Consider the following 20,978-nt stretch of genomic DNA (forward strand, 5'->3'; position numbering starts at 1 on the left):
ATATATATATTAGTGATATAACCAAAATCTAAATAGTGACGTATCTTCGGCCAGGTCATGTAATGAGCTTTGGAGTATTTTTTGAAAAACATGTCAAGTTCTGATTTCAAATTCGAAATAAACCGAAATATATTGACTATATATAACCTTAACATATTTAAATATGTAGTACACCTTATGTATTTTTTATATATAAATATATCTATTTACATTTAAAAAAATTACATGTACACTTTAATTTTTTATTAAAAAAATATATTAAAAATTTACGAGATATATTTTCAAACAAAAAATATATTTAATAAATAAACCAATGATTCGTTTATGTACCATGTTCAATTTTATATCTCAAATTCAATTGTTTAAAACTAATTTTACAAATTTGAGTTAAATAAATTATCATTATTTACAACACTCACATATTATATTATATTAATGATGAAAAACTGAAACTAAACTAACAATCTAGTTTAGTGATAAGAAGACGTACATATGAATGTAAAGACTCACTTTTGATTCTTCAAAATAACATTTTTTATATAAAAATTAAATATATAAATAAATCAGTCATTTTACTAAAAGTAAAAAATCTCACTGATTTATCCCCATACTCTCCTGTTATACGTGGAAAAAATTAGAATTAAGCAGGTGTAGCTACTACCACATGAAGCCCATGAAACATTGTTTTTGTCAATCGTCAACTGTCAACATCGTTTTGTCCGCCTCCAACCTGTCCTTGGGTCCTTGCTCCATCTGTAACATTACTACTACATCTGATACGAAATTTAATATTTATAAAAAACCAAATGTTAAAATGAATAACCTGATATTAATGATGTAAAATATAGGAAAGTTAATGATTATTTTAGTTGGACTATATGGATATTAATGTTGTCTAACATGGTGTTAACAATCAACACTTTTTCTTGTTGTTCTACTTCTCCTCTGTCTCAAATCTACTTTGCTTCATTCTTTTTTACACATCAACTTGTGCAAACAATGTCAATGACGGCGACTCCACCAGCCGTCCGGTCATATCTAACCCCGGGACGGCCAACTAGTAAATTCATGACACGTGCAAGGATGGCGGTCCGATCTAACCTCCTATCTTTTGCACCAATTTTGATCAACCTACAGAGAGACTGTGCTACTCCACTTCCTGTGTTGCGCCATGTGGCTGATGCCATGGCTGCCGACATGCGAGCTGGCCTTGCTGTCGACGGCCGCAGCGATCTCAAGATGATTCTCAGTTATGTTGACGATTTGCCGACAGGGTATGTAATGTCATCTCATGCCACTGTATTCTTTTATTACTTTTCGTTTTAATTTTGTCACTGCATATTCGCTTATACAGTAGTTTCTTCAGATCATTGATTTTTTTTCTGTGTATTATACCATTTTGTTAGCGGGGATACTTTTTTGTTTATTTTGTTACATATAGTTATCTTAGATCAGTAGAATACAGAGGAGGGAGGGTTTGAATTCATGATCACGTGGATTAATTTAGCAGATTTGTTACATTTCTATTAGAGCGTTGAACTTTTAAGAAGATACGGTGACTAGAGTCAAGGACAGAAGAGTTTCTTTACCCCTAGCTATAAATGGATCTTGTTTTCAACAGATTTTTCTAGTTTAAAATTACAACAACTATTGTCAAATTAATTCTGAATTTCAAAATAACGGACTAATTACATGTATATTACATGCTGATTAGATAGATGTTCAATACACTTATTTTTTTGCAAATTGAATTGAACTAAATCACACAGATATTTGGTTCCAAATATAGAAACGACAATAGCTATAGCTATTCCTAACACATCATCAACTAGCATCTAAGAAGAAAGAAAAATGCCTTGATTATATGGTAAACTGCAAAGGTGAATCAGTGGTGATCTTGTTACCAGACCAAGATAAGACTGGTGTATACATTATTCTTGCATATATTTTTATGACTAGAGATTCATGTGATATAAAATCTACGTGTTTAAGGAATGAGAAAGGGTTGTTTTATGCACTGGATCTTGGTGGCACCAATTTTCGAGTGCTCAGAGTGCAATTGGGAGGAAAGGAAGAGAGGGTGGTTGCTACTGAGTTCGACCAAGTTTCTATACCACAAGAATTGATGTTTGGTACCTCTGAGGTCTGTACCAATAACCCCGACAATTGTTTTGTGTCCATTGGTTGGTTCTTTTTTTTTGTCAGGATTGATAGGTTCATATTGATTGATTGTTGTCATACTTTTAGGCGTTATTTGATTTCATAGCTTCTGGGCTGGCAAAATTTGCACAAAAGGAGGGTGGAAAGTTTCATCTGCCACATGGAAGGACGAGGGAAATTGGTTTTACATTTTCGTTCCCGGTGAAGCAGACTTCTATTGATTCTGGCATACTGATCAAGTGGACTAAAGGTTTCGCAGTATCTGGAACGGTTAGTGTCTCTATATTTGTATCTATCTGAAAAGATCCAAAACAACACTTGGAATAGTTACCATATTTTATCTTAAACATTTAAAAAATATAGATGAAAGAGCATCTCAATTTTACAGGCAGGAAAAGATGTTGTGTCTTGTTTGAATGAAGCCATGCAAAGGCTGGGGACGGATATGCGGGTATCTGCCTTGGTATGCTTGTTTCAACAAGATAGATCAGTAGAGTGGTTTAATTAGTTGTTGGGCACGTATTTACTAGTCATCCATTACATGTGGTTTTATCGAGTTAGGTTAATGATACAGTTGGAACTTTAGCTGGAGCAAGATACTGGGATGATGATGTAATGGTTGCCGTAATCCTGGGAACTGGAACAAATGCTTGCTATGTAGAAAGAGTAGATTCTATCCCTAAACTTCAGGAACAAAAGTCTGTATCAGGAAGAACGGTTTGTGAAAAAATTCTAATTGGCTATGACATAGTGTTAAATGACAAGATGCATGTTGATGAGTATTACTTGTTTCAGATTGTCAATACAGAATGGGGGGGATTCTCTAATGGTCTTCCTTTAAGTGAGTTTGATAGGCAAATGGATGCTGACAGTATAAATCCTGGTGAGCAGGTCAGATGCAACCTTTATGCTGGTAGTGATTATTGGCCAACTGGCTTAATAAATACAAAGTAAAGACATTTGATTTTATTTCATGAAACCAGATATTTGAAAAGACAATTTCTGGTATGTACCTTGGTGAAATTGTAAGACGGGTGCTTGTCAAAATGGCTGAAGTTGCTGATTTATTTGGTGAACATGCATCAGCTAAACTTTCCACGCCCTTTATACTCGGGTAATTCTCTGAATCTCTTAGCATAATAGACTACAGGTTAAACTTTTTTCAGTTTTTTATTGTTTTCACTAAAGTCTTAAAGCTTTTATTTGACTTTCTAAGAAAGATGCATACTATTTCTGGCATTTGTATTCGCTGTTGAACTGATTGCTGTGAGTTCCAGCAATATTATGTTTAACTGATTTCCACTTGATATGTTCTCAAGTATTCTCTAAAACTTGTGTGTTGCAGAACCCCGCATATATCTGCCATGCAGCAGGATAGTTCAAAAAATTTAGAAGCTGTTGGGTCAATTCTATATGATGTGGTTGGAGTGAGTTTCGATTACCTCTTTTTCATCTTTGTTACATTCTTTGCACAACTCTCTTTGTAACTTTGAAGGCCTGATATTTTGAAGGAATGTGCTAATTAATAGATCAACCGTAAGTTCATAATAAGGTTGGTTAAGAAGAGAGAAGGGAAATCCTATACTTTGGGATAACAGCTAATTACAAGTTATTCATGAAGAATCAAAAAAATCCCTGAGCTCTGTATGGTTTTCTAAATTCTTTCACGCCTTTTATCAGGTAGACTCCAATGTAAATGCAAGGAAAATCGTGTGGGAGGTTTGTGATACCATAGCAAAACGTGGAGGGCGCTTGGCTGGTGCAGGAATTGTCGGGATACTTGAAAAAATGGAGGAAGATTCAAAGGGTGTCATTTATGGGAAAAGGACAGTTGTTGCAATGGACGGGGGTTTGTATGAACACTATCCCCACTACAGAAAATACCTTCAAGACGCGGTGACTGAGCTTTTAGGATCTCAACTATCAAAAAACATAGTCATAGAACATTCTAAAGATGGATCTGGCATTGGAGCTGCTCTCCTAGCTGCTACAAATTCAAAGTACGAGCATTGAGTTCTTGAAGCAAAGTGTTTATAATTCATTAATAAATGAAATTGTTGTAGAATGGGGTGTACTTTTCAGTTCCATTTAGAAACAGAGCATTCAGAACAATAAGAACACAAATACACAGAGTTTAGGAAATTCAGTTTAAAGTTTTTGTTAAGTAAATATATTTAAATAAGATCAGCTTCTGTATGTTCTGGATCACAGTGTGATGCCATTTGTGCTGCACCTTTATTGTACATCTTGGAACGAAACAACAAAAATCTTACAGATGATGTATGCGGGAGCAATTTGCCTCTATTGTACTTTTGGTCAGCACTTTGAGTATTGTATTAGTATTTATACAAACAAATGTTGGATGTGATTCTTTGTCAATCTAGATTCCAGACAATGTCGGGTGTCATTATTAGTTAACAAGAGCAATATGAATACAATGTCTGTTGTGCACACATTGTCTTTATAGGATTATGAATACAATGTCTGTTGCGCACACATTGTGTTTTATAGGATATGATAATTCCGGTGAGCGGGCGGTTCCGTCCGACGCCGTTCCTGGACCTTCGGGGTGTTAATGAGGTGTAGCTGCTGGTTGGGTATCTGCAAAATACCGGAGGGGGGTTTGGCTCCCACGACGCCTCCGGTGTAAGAATAAGAACAGGGTTTTGGAGAAGATGGAGATGTATGTATGTAATAGAGAGGTTGCTGTGTGTGTATGGATATGAGTGTGAGAGAGTGATTGTGTGAATATTTTTCTAACCCCTAAACCCTTCACCCTTGGGGGTATATATAGCCCAAAGGTAGGGTTTAGGGGTTGTTACCTCTAAATCGGGGTTGTTGGATCTTGGGAGCAGAGGACGTCTGACTTGGGTGGATTGCTTACACGTGTCCAGGGGCGGACCACCTCCAGGGTGTCCTAACGGCCTTCTGACACGCGTCGTGCTTGTCTGGTATGTTGGTTGTTGATAGCTGTCACCGTCACGTGCCCACGTACCCTTCCTTGGCGGGTTGTGGGATGTGCATGTGTTTGCTGGGGCCCCCTTCATGGTGATCTTGGCCCTGATCCGGATCCAGGTAGGCAGATGGTCCAGGTCCCGGGTTGGATCCGGATCCGGGTAATGGGATGGCCCCGGGCCTGGTCTCTGTACTTGATTGTTCTGGGAGAGGGGGGTCTTGGTCCATCGATCGAGCCTGATATCCTTTAGATCCAGGTTGAATCCTAGCCGGGTCTCTTATACCCTATCATTTGCCCCTACTCCCTTATGCAGCTTTTTTGTATGAGGGAGTAGAGTAGAATCACATAGTTGTTGCCTTAGGAGAAAAATTCTGTCAATCTGTTGGCCCCCAATCCGGATTTGGTGTTGAGTGGATAGATCCGGATTGAGGTAGTACAACTTGGCTGCTTTAGAAGAAATTTCTGCTCCTGGTTGCCCCCCAATCCGGATCTGGTGTAGTAGATACCAATCCGGATTAAGGAGGGGGAGTCGATGCTTTAGAATTTTTTTTGCTCTAGATTGGCCCTCAATTCGGGTCTGGTGTAGTAGATACCAATCCGGATTAAGGGGGGAGAGTTGATGCTTTAGAGAAATTTCTGCTCTTGGTTGCCCCCCAATCCGGATCTGGTGCAGTAGATACCAATCCGGATTAAAGTAGAATAGTTCAGAGAAATTTCTGCTCCTAGTTGCCCCCAATCCGGATCTGGCGTAGTAGAGAAATACCCGGATTGACCTTGGGTAATTTTCGCTTCCAAATCAGTATCCGGTTGACGATGATCCGGATTAGGGCCCTTGGTCCGGGTAGTGGGCCATGGAATCTGAAAAGTCGAGGAGTTGTAACGTTTTTCGGTTTATTCCCTCCCACGAATTTGAATTTTGGGCATTTATTTCCTAGAAATCCGCCCCATAATGATTATGGGGTTTAAACGTGCTTTGATGTATATATACATATATGTTTATATATATGTGTATATATAGAATTTTGTTTCTTCTTTTTTTTTTGTAACTATTCCCCCAGGCCAATTACCCCCCGGCCACGTGGCAGGGGCTCTTTAATTCTCATCGCCTATAAAAGACTGAACCCCCTCTTCCAATTTACTCTTTATTCTCTAATCAAGAAAGAAAACCAACAGTCACATCTCCTTTCTCTTTGAAAATTTCTCGAAGGGCCGCTTTTATTGTTGGATCTCTCCGCTGTTGTGCCGCCGTGTTCCCTCACCTTCTCTTGATTTGTAAGTTCTTCCTTCCCGCTCCTTTTTCTTTCTTTGTTTTTCCTTTTCAGCTTCTTGGGCTTTTTCTTAAATTGATGAATGCTCAAGTTCTTTCTTCAATTCATGATTCGGAAGTACAAATTTGGTGTCTGGTATTGCTGTTTTGTGGTTTGTTTTGTTTGGATCTGTAGTTTTTGGGTATATTTGCTATGTTTTTGGTGCGAAGATTGGGTTTTGTGTGCGATTTTCTGGGTTTCATCATTGCTGTTCTTGCTGTTCTTCGTTTGGATACATGTATGTGTGTGTTAAAAGTTGTATATTTTGCTGTTGTGATTCTTGAAGTTGTTGTTTTTGGGTTTGGGTTTTAGTGGGGATCCGGGTAGGGGGTGTAAGGTCCGGATCCGGGGTTGCTCTTTAGGTAGGATTATATGACTTTGGTTTTTCAAGTTGTTTTTAGTTGCTATGGATCCGGATCGGGGTGCTTGCCACCGGGATCCGGGTCCATGATTTTCAAATTTTTTGGCTTATAGTTAACATGATCCGGATCGTTGATGTTTATCCGGGTTGGACTTGCATTGGTGGTCCGGATCATTAGGTTATGGAAAAACTAACATAACGTACTTGATCCGGACCTCTTAGAAAGACAAATAAAATCTGTAGGGCCCAGGCTAACTGACTTTCATTTTAATAGGTATATGGTCCGGATCAAGAGGCTTCCCAGGAGAGCTTTAAACTGTTACCCGGGTTTTAGTGGCGAGGAGAGCGATTCTGATTCAAACGAGAGGACGCAGATCTGGGAAGAGATGGGTAAGAAAGCATCCCCTTCCTCTGAGATTATCTCGAAATTTAGGTATAAAAAGATCCCGGGAAATTCGGTTCCCTTCACTCCTGAGGGTTATTGGATTGACGTAAAGTACCATTTTGTCGAGAAGCCCGCGGAGATTGAGAACGAGGTCTATTACAGCAGGGTCAGGTATGATAGACAGCCTAACGGTCACCCCGGGGTTTACAACCAGGAGGCTCTCGAGAGGATGTTTGCAGAGTTTACCATAAGCCGGGATCATTACCAGCTAAAGGATTCGTTCTCTGAGGCGGATCCGGATGAGATGAATGAGGCTGTCCGGGCTGCTTTCCAGTTGACGCCCGATATTGAGCGGAGATGGTCGGAACCCCATGAAAGGATCTATCACCGGCCGAAAGACGACTTTGTTCCGGTCTGGATGGAACATCTTAGATCCGGGTGGAGCCCCCGGTGCCACATGTTCATCAAACACCTCTGGAAGCATGTGTACAAGATATCCACGATGCAAATCACTCCGAATGGGATAAAGTCGATGACCTGGTTTATCGCTTGCTGCAATAAATCCGGATTCCTGCCGACTTTGAAGCTCTTCCACCAGATCTTCTATCTCTCTAAATCCACTCAGAAACCTTTCTACGAGATTAGGTTCCGGGCCGCGGAGTGCGGTTTTGGTCCGGGTAGAGCTAAGCCAATTATGCACCAGTCTTCTTTGAAGTATTGGAATGGGGAGATTATCCTGTTGAAGGGATATGACTTAGCTTATCTCCCCTATTTTACAACTAAGGGAGTTCAAACTAAGTTCAACCCGGCTATGCTTGAAGGCCGGGCTGTTTCTCAGATCAGGCGTTTCTGCGATTCTCTCGAGTTCCAGCCGACTTGGGACACATTTATGAACCATAAGCTGCTTTTTAATCTTGGCTATAAGTTTTTCTTTAATCTATGCTGCCCTTGGTCCGGATCCCTCGCCCCGCTTGATGATCCGGATTATGGTTCCTTTTTCTTTTTACTTGTAACTCATTTGGATAGAATGTTGGCTTTTGATCCGGGTCCCTTGCTTTGCTTGATGATCCGGATTAAAGTCCAGTTTGCTTTTTTACTTGTAACCTATGTGCATAAGATGTTTGCCTTTGATCCGGGTCTCTTATTTTGCTTGATGATCCGGATCAAAGTCCAGTTTGCTTTTTTACTTGTAACCTATTTGCATAAGATGTTTTCCTTTGATCCGGGATTTGATCTCCTTTTCTTTCATTTCTGCAGGTTTGCCTCATTTCAACCGTAATGTCCTCAAAATCATATCTTCTTCTGCTTACGCTGCGGCATTCAACACTCTCGGCTTGGCCTTTAAGACGAGTAAGGGGGCCCCGGGTCCCGGATCTGGTTCCGCAGATATTGAGGGAGGAGCCGAATCTTCCGTTCCTCAGAACATCCCGGATCCGGCCACGAGTCTGAGCTTGAGGTCCAGGAGATTCCGGGTGGTGATGATCCCCCGAGGAAGAAAAGGAAGTCCGTCTCGACCAAGCCCCCCCAGGGAAAGCTGTGGTTTCCAACCGGGTTGTATGCGACTCGGAAGGCAGAGGCCCAGATGGAGATGCCGTGAAGATAGGTACCAAATCTCTGGTCGACCTAGCCGGGTTCATGTCCAGTATCCCTTCCAAAGATGACTGGGAGGAGGTTGAGGGATACAGCATGGCTACCGCCTTGAAGAGGGTAACTGGGCAATGGGGGCAGGTAATTACTGAATTTCCAAGTTTTTAGTCCCGGATTATATTCCCCAATTTACTCTGTACTTAGTTTCTTTTTGTCTCTTCTCAGCTCGGGAGTGCCATATCTATCTGTTCCAATGTCGCTTTTACCGAGATCCGGGAGGCCAACAACCGGACTAACGTTGAGAAAATACGGGCTGATAGTTTACAGGGAGAGCTGGAGGAGGCCCGCGAGAGCTTTCGGACTGTTGAATTCGGGTTGAATGAGAAGTTGAAGGATGCAGAGGACCGGGCCGAGGGGCTTGCCAAGGAGGTAGAGAGGCTGAAAGCTGAACTTGCTGCCAAGAAAGACTTGAATAAGGAGGCTATAATTTCCGAATTCAAGGCCAGTGATGTCTATGACTTCGAGGTTGCCCAAGCCGGGGTGCCTGAGGTCCGCAGATCCTGGGTTGTTGCTGAACTCATATAAAGACCGATCCCTTGGCATCCTGGGAGAGCTTCATCCAGGAGTTCCTGGCTGGGAAGGCTGTAGTCAAGCAGGGTAAGGGGAACCAGAACCTTATGACGGCCCCTGCCTCAGTTTCCTCTAGATCCGGACCAGCTTTAATAAGCTTCTCGGGCCCAGCTCCTGTAATTTTCCTTTTGCATGGATTTCTGATTTTTGTATTTTGAACAATTTGTAATATTTGGATTTGTTCCGGATTGGTGGCAATCCGGATCCTGCTCTAAGTTTTAATTATGTTTCCTTTTATTTTTCTTCCATCGTAGAAAATATTTGCTTGTCTTCTGGTCCGGGTGGGACACTTCATCCGGGAGTTTTTACTTTTATGAACAATCCGGATCATGGGTCAATTGCGTAAATGATCCTGATCCGGGTTGTGGTTATGGCCCCCAACCGGGATTGGGTTTATAGCCGGATTGTTCCGGGTATGAAGCGTAATCCGGGTTGACTTTGTTTTTCTTATGGTAAATCAATCCGAATTTGAGTGCTTATCATTTTTGATATATGCTTTTGAAATTACTTTCTATCCGGGTTTGACAATAATCCGGATTGATGCTTTTTTATTCGCTTTATGTACTTAGAAAATAATCCTTTCAACCCGGATTCAAATGCTTATCCGGGTTGATTTTTGCTTTTAAATTGGCTTTCAATCCTGGTATGATACTAACCCGGATTGATGTTTGGCTTTCAATCTTGGTATGATACTAACCCGAATTGATGTTTGTTTGTTTGCTTTATGTACTTGGAAAATAATCCTCGTACGTAATGGTTGTTTTCAATCCGGATTCGAATGCTTATCCGGGTTGATTTTTTGCTTTAAAATTTGGTTTCAATCTGGGTATGATACCATATCCGGATCGATGATTGCTCTATTTACTATGAACTTTTCTAAGGAAATAGTGGTTGCTTTTGTTTTTTGCTTCGAACCTGGTTATAAGACTAAAACCGGATTGTTTTTTGCTTTTTGTACCAGTAATTTAAAAGTAATAAATTTCTAAGAAAGGAAAATTCTTTTCATTGAATTGAAATTTTCTTCATACAAAATATAGGATCATAGATTGGTTGCTTGCCATAGGCTACAAGTTTTGGTTGCTTTTGGTTGCTTCTTCTACTGGTAAAATTTTCTGAGGCTGAGTTCATGCTATGTATTTGGGATCTCAGATTCATCCATGTTCATGAGCTTGTATGTTCCTGGCCTTAGAACTTCCTTGACTTTATATGGGCCTTCCCACCTTGGCATTAGCTTCCCAGTGTTGGTGGGATCTGAGGCTTCCGTATCTCGAAGAACCAGGTCTCCAACCTGGAAGTTTTTGACCCGGGACTTCTTGCTGAAGTGCTCTTTAGTTTTTTCCTTATACTTTTCCATTCTTGCCACCTCCTGGTATCGGACTTCATCAATTAGCTCAATATTTGTTCTGAGCCCCTCCTCATTCGCTATCTCATCAAAATTTATTGCTCGATGGGAGGGGGATCCTACTTCAATTGGTAGCATAACTTCAGTCCCATAAGCCAGTTTGAAGGGGGTTTCTTATGTGCTTGTTCGGGGGCTTGTTCTGTATGCCCAGAGTACATTAGACAATTCTTCTGGCCATTTAGTTTTGCTTTCCCTGAGCCTCTTCTCTATTCCTCGGAGAAGTATTCGATTGGTTACTTCAACTTGGCCATTCCCTTAAGGGTAGGCTACAAATGATTTCTTATGTTAGATACCCTGTTCTTGAAGGTAGGATTCAAATTCTGAACCAACGATCTGTGGGCCATTATCTGAGACCAGTACTCTCGGGATCCCGAACCTCATCAGGATGTTGTCCATGAATTTGATGCAATCTTGCTGGTTTATTATTCTCATGGCTTTTGCTTCTACCCATTTTGTCATATAATCGATTGAGACTAGCAAGTATCTGAGGTCTCCTTTGGCCCTAGGGAAGGGTCCCATGATATCAATGCCCCATACAGCAAATGAGATTGGTGACAAGACTGAGGAGGGTAGGACTAGGTTCATCCGGGTGACATTGCTGAATAGTTGGCATTCCTTGCATTTTTTCACGAATTCCATTGCATCCTGGTGGATAGTAGGCCAGTAGTACCCCTGTCTTATGATTTTGTGAGCTAGGGCCTTTGCGGACATGTGATCCCCGCATATTCCTTCATGAACTTCCATAAGACAGTACTGTGCCTCCCCTGGGCCTATGCACTTTAGGATTGGGGAGGAGAAGGTCTGGCGATAGAGTATACCCTCTTCGATGAAATTTTTTGAAGGTTTGGCTTTTAACCTTTGAGCCTTCCCTTTATCTTCCGGGAGCTCACCCTTCTCTAAGTAGTTGATAAATGGAGTCATCCAATTCGGGCTGTTGTCTATTTCCATGACCTCTTCAGACTATATGCTTGGTTTCTGTAATTCTTTGAAGTAGACGGAGCAATCTAGGTCTGATGAATTTTGAACAAGTTTAGATAGTGTATCAGCCTCTGAATTCTCCTCTTTGCAGATTTGGATGACTTGAGTTTTTGGTATCAAGGCAAGGTAGCTTTGGACCAGGGCCTGGTATTTGGCCAGGACTGGATCCTTGGCTATGTACTCGCCGTTTGTTTGCTTTACTACGATCTGCGAGTCGCTGTAGATTTTTAGATCCTGGATCCTTAGGGTTTTTGCTAGCTTCAATCCTGCTATCAGGGCTTCATATTCCGCTTGGTTGTTTGTTGCTGAAAAGCCAAAGGAGATTGCTGTTTGGATTGTGAATCCTTCGGGGCTCCTTAGGATGAGCCCGGCTCCTGATCTTTCATTCGTTGAAGAACCATCGACTTTGAGAGCCCAGGCTCCTATGTCTTGATCAATGTTTCTTCCAGGGTCAATGCTCATGGGCACATGCTCTTCTTCCGGGAAATTGCATTCTATGATGAAATCGGCTAGAGCCTAGGCTTTGATTGCTGTTCTTGGAATAAAACTCAAATTGACTCAGCTCAACTGCCCAATTTATCAACCTTCCTGAGATATCTGGCTTGTGTATTATCTTCCTTAAGGGTTGGTTAGTTACCACCCGTATTTCCCTTCCTGGATGCTGTAACCAAGGCAAAAGCAAACTTTTCTAGCCTTGGGTATCGGGTCTCCGCATCTTTTAGAACTTGGCTCACATAATAAACTGGTTGATGTTTTCCATTCTCTTCCCTGATCAAGGCTGCTCCAACTGCCAGGGCCCCTGCTGATAGGTAAATGTATAGGGGTTCCCCGGGTTGGGCTTTTGTTAACACAGGGGGTTGAGAAAGGTACCTTTTGATTTTTTCAAATGCGCTTTGGCATTCTGGGGTCCAATTAACTTCTCTCTTGTTGGTTGCTCCTTTTAACAGGTCAAAGAAGGGTAGGCATCTCTCAGCTAACTTTGAGATGAATCTTCTTAGTGTAGCCAGTGACCCTGCTAGCTTTTGCACATCTTTTAGTGTTCTGGGAGGCCTCATTTCTTGGATTGCCTTTATCTTTTCTAGGTTGACTTCAATTCCCTGGTTGTTTATCATGAATCCAAGAAATTTTCCTGCCCTTACTCCGAATGTACACTTTTCTGGATTGAGCCTGAGTAAGTATTTTCTCAAGTTGTCGAAGCATTCTCTCAGGTCTCCTATGTGCCCGGGGATGCTTGTAGACTTTGCAATCATGTCGTCGACATAGTATTCCAGGTTCCTTCCAATTTGGTCTTTGAAGATTTTATTCATTGCCCTCTGGTAGGTTGTTCCCGCATTGGTCAGTCCAAAAGGCAGCATCACATAGGAATAGACCACCCTGTGGGTGATGAAGGTTGTCTTTAGGATATCCTTGGGATTCATCTTATCTGATTGTATTCCGAGTAGGCGTCCATGAAACTCAGCATTACGTGCCCGGACATTGCTTCGATCAATTGATCAATATTTGGCAAGGGGTAGGGGTCTTTAGGGCATGCACTGTTCAAGTCTGTGTAGTCTATACACATTCTCCATTTCCCGTTTGCTTTTTTCACCATCACAACATTCGCCAACCATTATGGGTACTTGACTTCGCATATTATCCCGGCTTTGAGTAGTTTCTCAATTTCCTCATCTATTGCTTTATGCCTCTCTGGGGCAAAATTTCTTCTCTTTTGCTTGACTGGTTTCCTCTCGGGGTTGACATCCAAGTTGTGCATTGCTATGGATTCATCCAACTCGGGCATGTCTCTTGGGGTCCAAGCAAATATATCAGAGTACCCTTGGAGCAGTGATACCAAGTCTCTTCTGAAATTAGCCTCGAGTCCGGATCCCATCTTTATCTTCTTAGAAGGATCGCTTGCATTGATCAGAATTGTTTCTGTTTCTACAGCAGCCTCTATTTTAGATTGATCCATATTTGATACCAACTGCTGGATCCGGGCCTCCGTATTCTTCTTCATATTTTGACCCTGAGCTTTCATCTCTTTCTGGTTGCTTTCCCCTACTTCAATTGTTTCATGGTTGGTTGCTTGCACAGTAGGATTAGTCTGGCCAAGGCCTAAGCTTTGTTCAATCTCTCCTGTGACTTGGTTGCTTTTTTGTTCTTTCGAGTTTGGTTTGGTTGCTTTTGTATCTGGGAGGGACTCTATGATCTGAACTTCTTTTCTCGCATCATCCCTTGAGTGGGGGCGATGTTTCTTAATACTTTGTTGTTTCCGAAGTACCACGGCCTTTTTCTTGTTGTCCTGATGACTTTCAGCCATTACCAGAGCCTGGCTATAACATCTTTCAGCTACCTCATAGTCTCCCTTGATTTCTTCTACTCCGGTTGGTGTTGGAAATTTGATTTTCAGCTGTGATATGGAGGTGATTGCTTGGATCCTGGTCAGGGCTGAGCGCCCGATTATGCCGTTATAGGATGAGGGAGTATTGATCACGTAGAACTTTATTACATGGGTAACTTGGTTTGGGGCCGATCCAAATATCACTGGCAAGTATAAGGTTCCCTGGATCGGGACCAAGTTGTTCCCGAACCCATACAGAGGGTCCTCTTGGCATTCATTGGAGCGTACGCTCCCAAACTTCATCCGGTCCACAGTATACTTGAAAAGTATATTTACTGAAGATCCATTAGCTATCAGCATTCTTCTTACTTCGTTGTCAAAAATATCAAGTGTTACCACCAAGGCTTCGTTGTGATTCGGGTTGACCCCTTCATAATCCTTGCTGCTGAACGAGATCATCATCTCTGGGTAGGATTGGAAGAAGAATACCTCATCTCCTGAGCTCGGGCTCCTAGGGGGAGAGTGCGACCCTCCTAGGACCACATTTACTACATTCTTACCTTTCCTTTGCCTTTCTTCTCTCTGATTTGTCTCCCGGGAGATGTACTGATTTAGGTTACCTTTCTTAACTTGATCTTCAATGAAGTATTTGAGAGAGAGACAATTTTCAGTTTTGTGTCCATGGGTTTCATGATAGTCGCACTGCCTGTTATAAGGCCTGCTCTCCGGGGGAGTCTACATGGGCTTTGGAGGATAATAGAATGGCTTTCCCTTGATCTCCTTCAGTATTTCTTCCCGGGTCCTGTTTAGTGGTGTCTAGTATGGGTCTTTTCTAGGCTCTCTGTCTTGCCTAGGTGGACCGGGATCGCTTTTAGATTCTGTTTTAGGGCCCAGTCTTTGAAATATTGGAGTGTTTTGCACAATATTGGTCTGCTGTGTTTGGTTGCTTTGTTTGAACTTTTTCTCCTGATGGTAACCCCCTTTCGGTCGGTCATCAGAAGATTTGTTCCTGGATCCTCCATTCCGAGTCATTCTCATCGCCTGAAGGACATATGTCTCCTTTATGAACCTGGCCGCCATAGAGTAGGCAACATCTAGGCTTTATGGCTCTTTGTTTATCAGCTCTACAATATACCTCTCATTATGTTCCGGATCCAGGTTCCTTCGAAATATGCTTAGAGCCTCCCTCTCATCAAGGTTCGAGACTTTGTTGATGGCTTCCTGGAATCTCCGCATATAAGTTGAGAGTGCTTCATTATCATATTGGCGGATTGTTTCAAGGTGACACATGTGCATTTCATGTGTCTTATTGACTCTGAATCTTCTAAGGAAGGCTCCTCTGAATTCTTTCCAGGAGTGAATGCTTCTTGATGGGATCCTGCTGAACCATATTTGAGCCCCCCTTTGAGGGTCGAGGCGAAGAATCTGGATTTGGTTAGGTCTTTGTAGTAATATATCTGAGCTATTTGTTCGAAGTAATTGAGGTGCTCTTCCGGATCCCCCAATCCATCGAAAGTGTCAAAGTTGTAATGCTTGAGATTCTTCTGTCGAGGGTGATCTCTAGGGAGTGACTGAAGGGTGTGAGGGTCTCCCCAACTTCCAACCCGGAATCTTTCTCCATTTTTCTCTAGAGCTCATAAATCATGTCTTTTAGGTCCTTCTGCCACTCCTCTTCATCGTCAGAAATCAGCTCGGGGGTAGGGTCCCTCCGAGTTCTTTTGCCTTTTGTTTTAGCCAAGAGCCTCTCCTCTTCCAATTGCATTCTTTTCTGAATTTTTTGCTCAAGATTTGGCTCTTCTTCTCTTCTTATCTGTTCCCTCATTTATTCCAATTTTTTCTTTCTGGTTGCTTCCATCTCCTTCTTACTAGGCTCTTTCTGACTCTTTTTTGCCTTAGCCCCAATTCTGTCAAAGACAGATCTCCTGGATTGCTGAGAATCCCCGGACTCTTCTTGCTCCTCATCTTGTTCATATTCTATCTGGAGCCGGGCTTGTTCATCTCTGTAGAGCCTGATTGCTTCAGCAAGCTCATGGCTTGTTAAGTTAGCCATATGCTCCTCTACAACTGAAACATTGGTGTACTTGTACTAATTGAGCTCTATGACATTTCTGGCGTCCCTGACCGGGGTATGCTGCGTCAGTGGTTGCTCCTGGAGGGTCTCCCTGTCTCCTCCAGGCTCTTGAGCTTGAGAGGGGTCCTGTTCCTGAATATGGGTACTGGCGGAGGGCCTACCAACCGTACTTTTTCCTGGTCTTGCCATTACCACAATTGTACAAACAAATGACCAAGATTTGAGGCTAAAAATATGGATCTAAGGTTGCTTTTTTGAAGATTACAAAAAATTTCCAGAATAGCAGCAAACAAACTTTCTGGGCTTTGCTAACAATACTATTGAACAAGAACAGCAGGCTCTAGAACACAAAGAAAATATGCAAGCTAAAGCAGTTCTGGGTTATAAAACTATCAAGACTATCAAACCCCAAGCTTCAAGATTATCAAGATTATCAAACTCCAAACAATCAAGATTAACAAACGAGAGCGGGCTCACACAAACGTGGCCTAAAGTAACTAGCTCATACAAACGTGAACAACATTCATATTCAAGAAAGGGTATGGTTGCTTTTACTCTTACAGGTTTAAGATGTGGACTCTCTTAAGAGTTTGATGATGAAGGTGAATCTAGGGGCACCGAGACCCAATGATGGAGCGGCCCCTCCTTTTAGCGCCAAATGATAACTCCGGTGAGCGGGCGGCTCCGTCCGACGCCGTTCCTGGACCTTCGGGGTGTTAATGAGGTGTAGCTGCTGGTTGGGTATCTGCAAAACAACACCAGAAGGGGGGTTTGGCTTCCACGGCGCCTCCGGTGTAAGAATAATAACAGGGTTTTGGAGAAGATGAAGATGTATGTATGCAATAGAGAGGTTGCTGTGTGTGTGTATGGATATGAGTGTGAGAGAGTGATTGTGTGAATATTTTTCTAACCCCTAAACCCTTCACCCTTGGGGGTATATATAATCCAAAGGTAGGGTTTAGGGGTTGTTACCTCTAAATCAGGGCCGTTGGATCTTGGGAGCAGAGGACGCCTGGCTTGGGTGGATTGCTTACACGTGTCCAGGGGAGGACCACCTCCAGGGTGTCCTAACGGCCTTCTGACACACGCCGTGCTTGTCTGGTATGTTGGTTGTTGATAACTGTCACCGTCACGTGCCCACGTACCATTCCTTGGCGGGTTGTGGGATGTGCATGTGTTTGTTGGGCCCCCCTCATGGTGATTTTGGCCCTGATCCGGATCCAGGTAGGCAGATGGTCCAGGTCCCGGGTTGGATCCGGATCCGGATCTGGGTCATGGGATGGCCCTGGGTCTGGTCTCTGTACTTGATTGTTCTGGGAGAGGCAGGTCTTGGTTCATCGATCGAGCCTGATATTCTTTAGATCGAGGTTGAATTCTAGCCGGTCTCTTATACCCTATCAGGATATGAATAAGGATCAACTGTATAGCTTGTTGTGAAGCTGATACCTCCTCAAATTCTTTTCAGAAAGCTTTTCTACCTGATCTGGTTGTGAGTCGGACTGAAAATAAGATCCACTTAATGGCGGGCCTGCATTCTTTACAATCACAAGTTTAATTAATTTGATAGTTGTACCTATATAGAGCTTGTTACTTGCTATAATTTGACGTAGTTATCAGAATAAAAACATGTTTACCGGAAGAAACTTCATTATAAGAAAAGTGTGAAGATGATGATTCTCACCAAGTTTTCTATTCAAGTGGTATCATGGTCATGTTTGATGTTTTCTTACAATAGTAGCGTATGTTTCAAATTTTGAATTTTTTTTATAAATTTTGAAAATTATGGGTATTTAGTTTGAATTTTAAATAATTTTTAAAATTTAAAGATATTCAAAAAAGATTTGAAAAAAGTCTTTTAAAAAATCTGTGTATTCAATCTAGATTTTTAAAAAATTAATTAAAATTTGGTGGCATTCGATTTGAATTTTAAAAAATCTATCAAAATATGATGATATTCAAAAGTCATGGATTTTCTTTTATTTAAAAAAATGGTGGATTTTGATGAATTTGTTAGTATATTTTTAATATCTTGAAATCTTTTGAAAGTATATGAGATTTTGATAGATTTTTGAAAAATTTCATAAGATATCCAAGACTCTACAAAATTTTTAGAACAACTCCAACAAAATCTGCCAATAATTAAAATTAACTAAAATTTTTTAAAATTTATAAATTATTAATAATATTTTAAAATTTGAAATAAATACGCCCCTAAAAGTTAGGTGCATAAGTCTCTAGTGCATTTTTTTAATAAAAAATTAGTGCTCGAATTTTGATCATATTTTTAATTAAACTTCATTTCTTTAAATCTTGACAACCCCCTCTCTAATCAGTTATCTTAACTAATCAATTGGCCAATTTTTGATTTGACATTATTTATTAAATTTATCCGTAATTTTAAAAAACAATAAATTATATTTAAAATAGCTTACATCTAGTTTTTATTTATATTATTTTTTGACTGTTTTTAATCATATAGTATATAAAAGAATTAGCAGATTTAGATCAATTTAATCATTAAAAATAAAAAAATAAACAACTAATTAGGTAATTATTACTAGTTAGTAGTTACAGGTGATTTGGTATTAGTTCGGCAGGGGTTCTTATTCCTAACAAATTTGCTCCCTCTTTTTTGCAAACGTCCTTTGACTTGTGTACATAAACTCTAAACCCTTTGACCATCCAGTTGAATAATAATTTTAATTTTTTAAATAAATATTTAATTAAAATTTTAACTTACAAAAAAAAATTAAAAAGGAATATTATTTTAATTATATAAAAAATTGTACACAAAAGTTAAACTAACATGCAAAAGAATTAAAGAAGTATTGAGCAATACTTGATGTAAATGAATGAAGATGGTACTTTACGTTTTTTTAATTATTATATTTGATTTTTGAATGACAAATTGACTCGCTTTTAATTATCGTTTACTACTTCAGAAAACTCAAAATTACATACTAATAAAATAAATTTGTTATAGTTTTGAATGATATAATTATTTTAAAATAATTATAATTGTATATTATATACATAAATTGTAATCAAAATTTGATATATTTCAAAATATTAGAAATAAAAATATGACAATTAAAAATAATCTAAAATTAGGAGATTAGGTGAGGGTTCTATTCTTATTCACAACAAAAATCAAACTAGTTGCAACTACTTTATTTACATGAAAAAGATGTCACCTTCTGTCCTTCCATATAGAATACAGTAGTATGATGCAAATGCAACAATTATATTTCGGGAAAGATTCATTCATTAATGAAAAATTTGGTTATCGTACTTCAGTTAGACTCTGTTTTTTCTACTAAATAGTTTACTTGTTTTACTCCTAATAAAAACAATTACGTATATAACAAAACATGTTAAAAATTAAAACAATAAGCTCCTCGTTGAAAACAAATACAGTACAAGACACTGCTGTGTACTAATTTATATTGAATGACAAAATAAACAAGAAGAACCAACTATAATCGTGAAGGAAACAACAAATGAAACGGTATCTCTTCCCATTTTGTTGGGCGGGGTAACATGACAGATACGCATACATGTGTGTGTTTTAGTTTTAGTGTACAGGAATTAAGGGCACTTCTTTCTGCCACCATGAGTGGTCATGTTAGCGTAACAAGGGCACACATCTTCGTTGCCAGCGGTGCCCGGAGGTACGCAGTTGCAACGAGCGCAACAAGTGCCACATGCTCTGTGACACAGATTAGGCCTTGATGATAATTTACATCGTTCTGAGCATCTCTCGCCACAATCTGTATTCGTTCACATATCGATTATCACATTGACAAGTATATATATAAACAAATATAAACGTGAATTTGACATTAAAGTTTGGATTAAATCATAATAGTTTCGAGTATAGAGAATGAGACTCTAACACATTTTTTTATTGAGATTTCAATCACATTCCAGTTATAATAACTTTAGCCGAGTTACAAATCCAAGAGACCGCATATAAAAACTTGTGTAGTAATGTATGTACCTATTTTGGGGGGAAGAGGGCTTGAAGGGAGGGGGGCAGGTGAAGGTGCTGATGCTGGTGCACTGTCAAAGCCATTCGTGTTCATCTATACATAATAAAAACGGAATGATACAAGATTAACGCCAGAAATAATCGTGGACTAGTGGAGGTAAAAATTAATTGGAGATTTTTGTATGAGATATCCAAGGTGCAACTAGAGTCGAGTACATATATGCTTACCGATATTTCTTCACTGTAATTAAATTGCAGGATTAGAAGAAAATAAATAATAAGAAAAATGGAAGCAGGAAAATTCTTGGAGATTGCCATGAGATTCAGAAATGAAATGAAGAGGTGAAGTGGTGGCACCAAGTATTTATAATTGAACTAGTATAAAGGAATTGCAAATGCAAGAACATCACCGTTCTATATAATTGACTATCTGCGGCTTACAAACTAAAGATACTAAAATTTGACTATAAATTTAATATATATTAACAAAATGTAATGAATGATATAGTTGAGAAATGAGCTGTCATGCAAATATGCAATCATGATCCTACCTTCACATTAGACAAGGGTATAAAAAAATACCTTCAACTTGCCAAAAAAAAAATTAGCTGTTTTCTCATACTCGCTAAATTAACATGAAATGTTGAAAGAATGTTTTTGATTTCTTTGAGAGAAGATATATTCTTCGGTTTATTGATGGAAATTATTGTTTGGTAATAATTGGTTGGGCCATGTATATTTTAGGAAAATACTAGGTGTTAATGGAAGAATTTGGTTAATAAAAATTAAGTTTCACTATAATCAAGATCTGCAACACTGATTGGTGATTT

The 20,978-nt window shown here is 40.0% G+C and overlaps 2 protein-coding genes across 4 annotated transcripts; one reads left to right on the forward strand and one right to left on the reverse strand.

Annotated features, from left to right (window-relative positions):
• Positions 1 to 830: 830 nt before the first annotated feature.
• On the forward strand, positions 831 to 4,342 carry LOC141698437 (hexokinase-2, chloroplastic). Of its 3 annotated transcripts, XM_074503131.1 has the most exons (9): positions 838 to 1,274; positions 1,993 to 2,143; positions 2,248 to 2,430; positions 2,549 to 2,623; positions 2,722 to 2,877; positions 2,956 to 3,051; positions 3,144 to 3,274; positions 3,506 to 3,587; positions 3,841 to 4,342. In XM_074503131.1, the coding sequence occupies exons 1-9, from the start codon at positions 889 to 891 to the stop codon at positions 4,171 to 4,173; spliced, it is 1,593 nt and encodes a 530-aa protein (XP_074359232.1). In that variant the 5' UTR covers positions 838 to 888; the 3' UTR covers positions 4,174 to 4,342. The 3 variants fall into 3 exon arrangements, with proteins under 3 accessions (XP_074359233.1, XP_074359231.1, XP_074359232.1); XM_074503132.1 differs by having other exon boundaries at positions 831 to 1,274; positions 2,722 to 3,051; positions 3,845 to 4,004; XM_074503130.1 differs by having other exon boundaries at positions 837 to 1,274; positions 2,722 to 3,051.
• Positions 4,343 to 19,618: 15,276 nt separating this feature from the next.
• LOC141697851 (gibberellin-regulated protein 11-like) lies at positions 19,619 to 20,572 on the reverse strand. Its single transcript, XM_074502404.1, has 3 exons — positions 20,377 to 20,572; positions 20,158 to 20,242; positions 19,619 to 19,927 (listed from the first exon to the last, which is right to left on the reverse strand). Exons 1-3 carry the CDS (start codon positions 20,464 to 20,466, stop codon positions 19,746 to 19,748), a joined length of 357 nt encoding a protein of 118 aa, XP_074358505.1. The 5' UTR covers positions 20,467 to 20,572; the 3' UTR covers positions 19,619 to 19,745.
• Between the last annotated feature and the right edge of the window lie 406 nt (positions 20,573 to 20,978).

This window comes from Apium graveolens, chromosome 11 (genome assembly GCF_009905375.1).
Source record: "Apium graveolens cultivar Ventura chromosome 11, ASM990537v1, whole genome shotgun sequence".
NCBI classification, from domain to species: Eukaryota; Viridiplantae; Streptophyta; class Magnoliopsida; order Apiales; family Apiaceae; genus Apium; species Apium graveolens.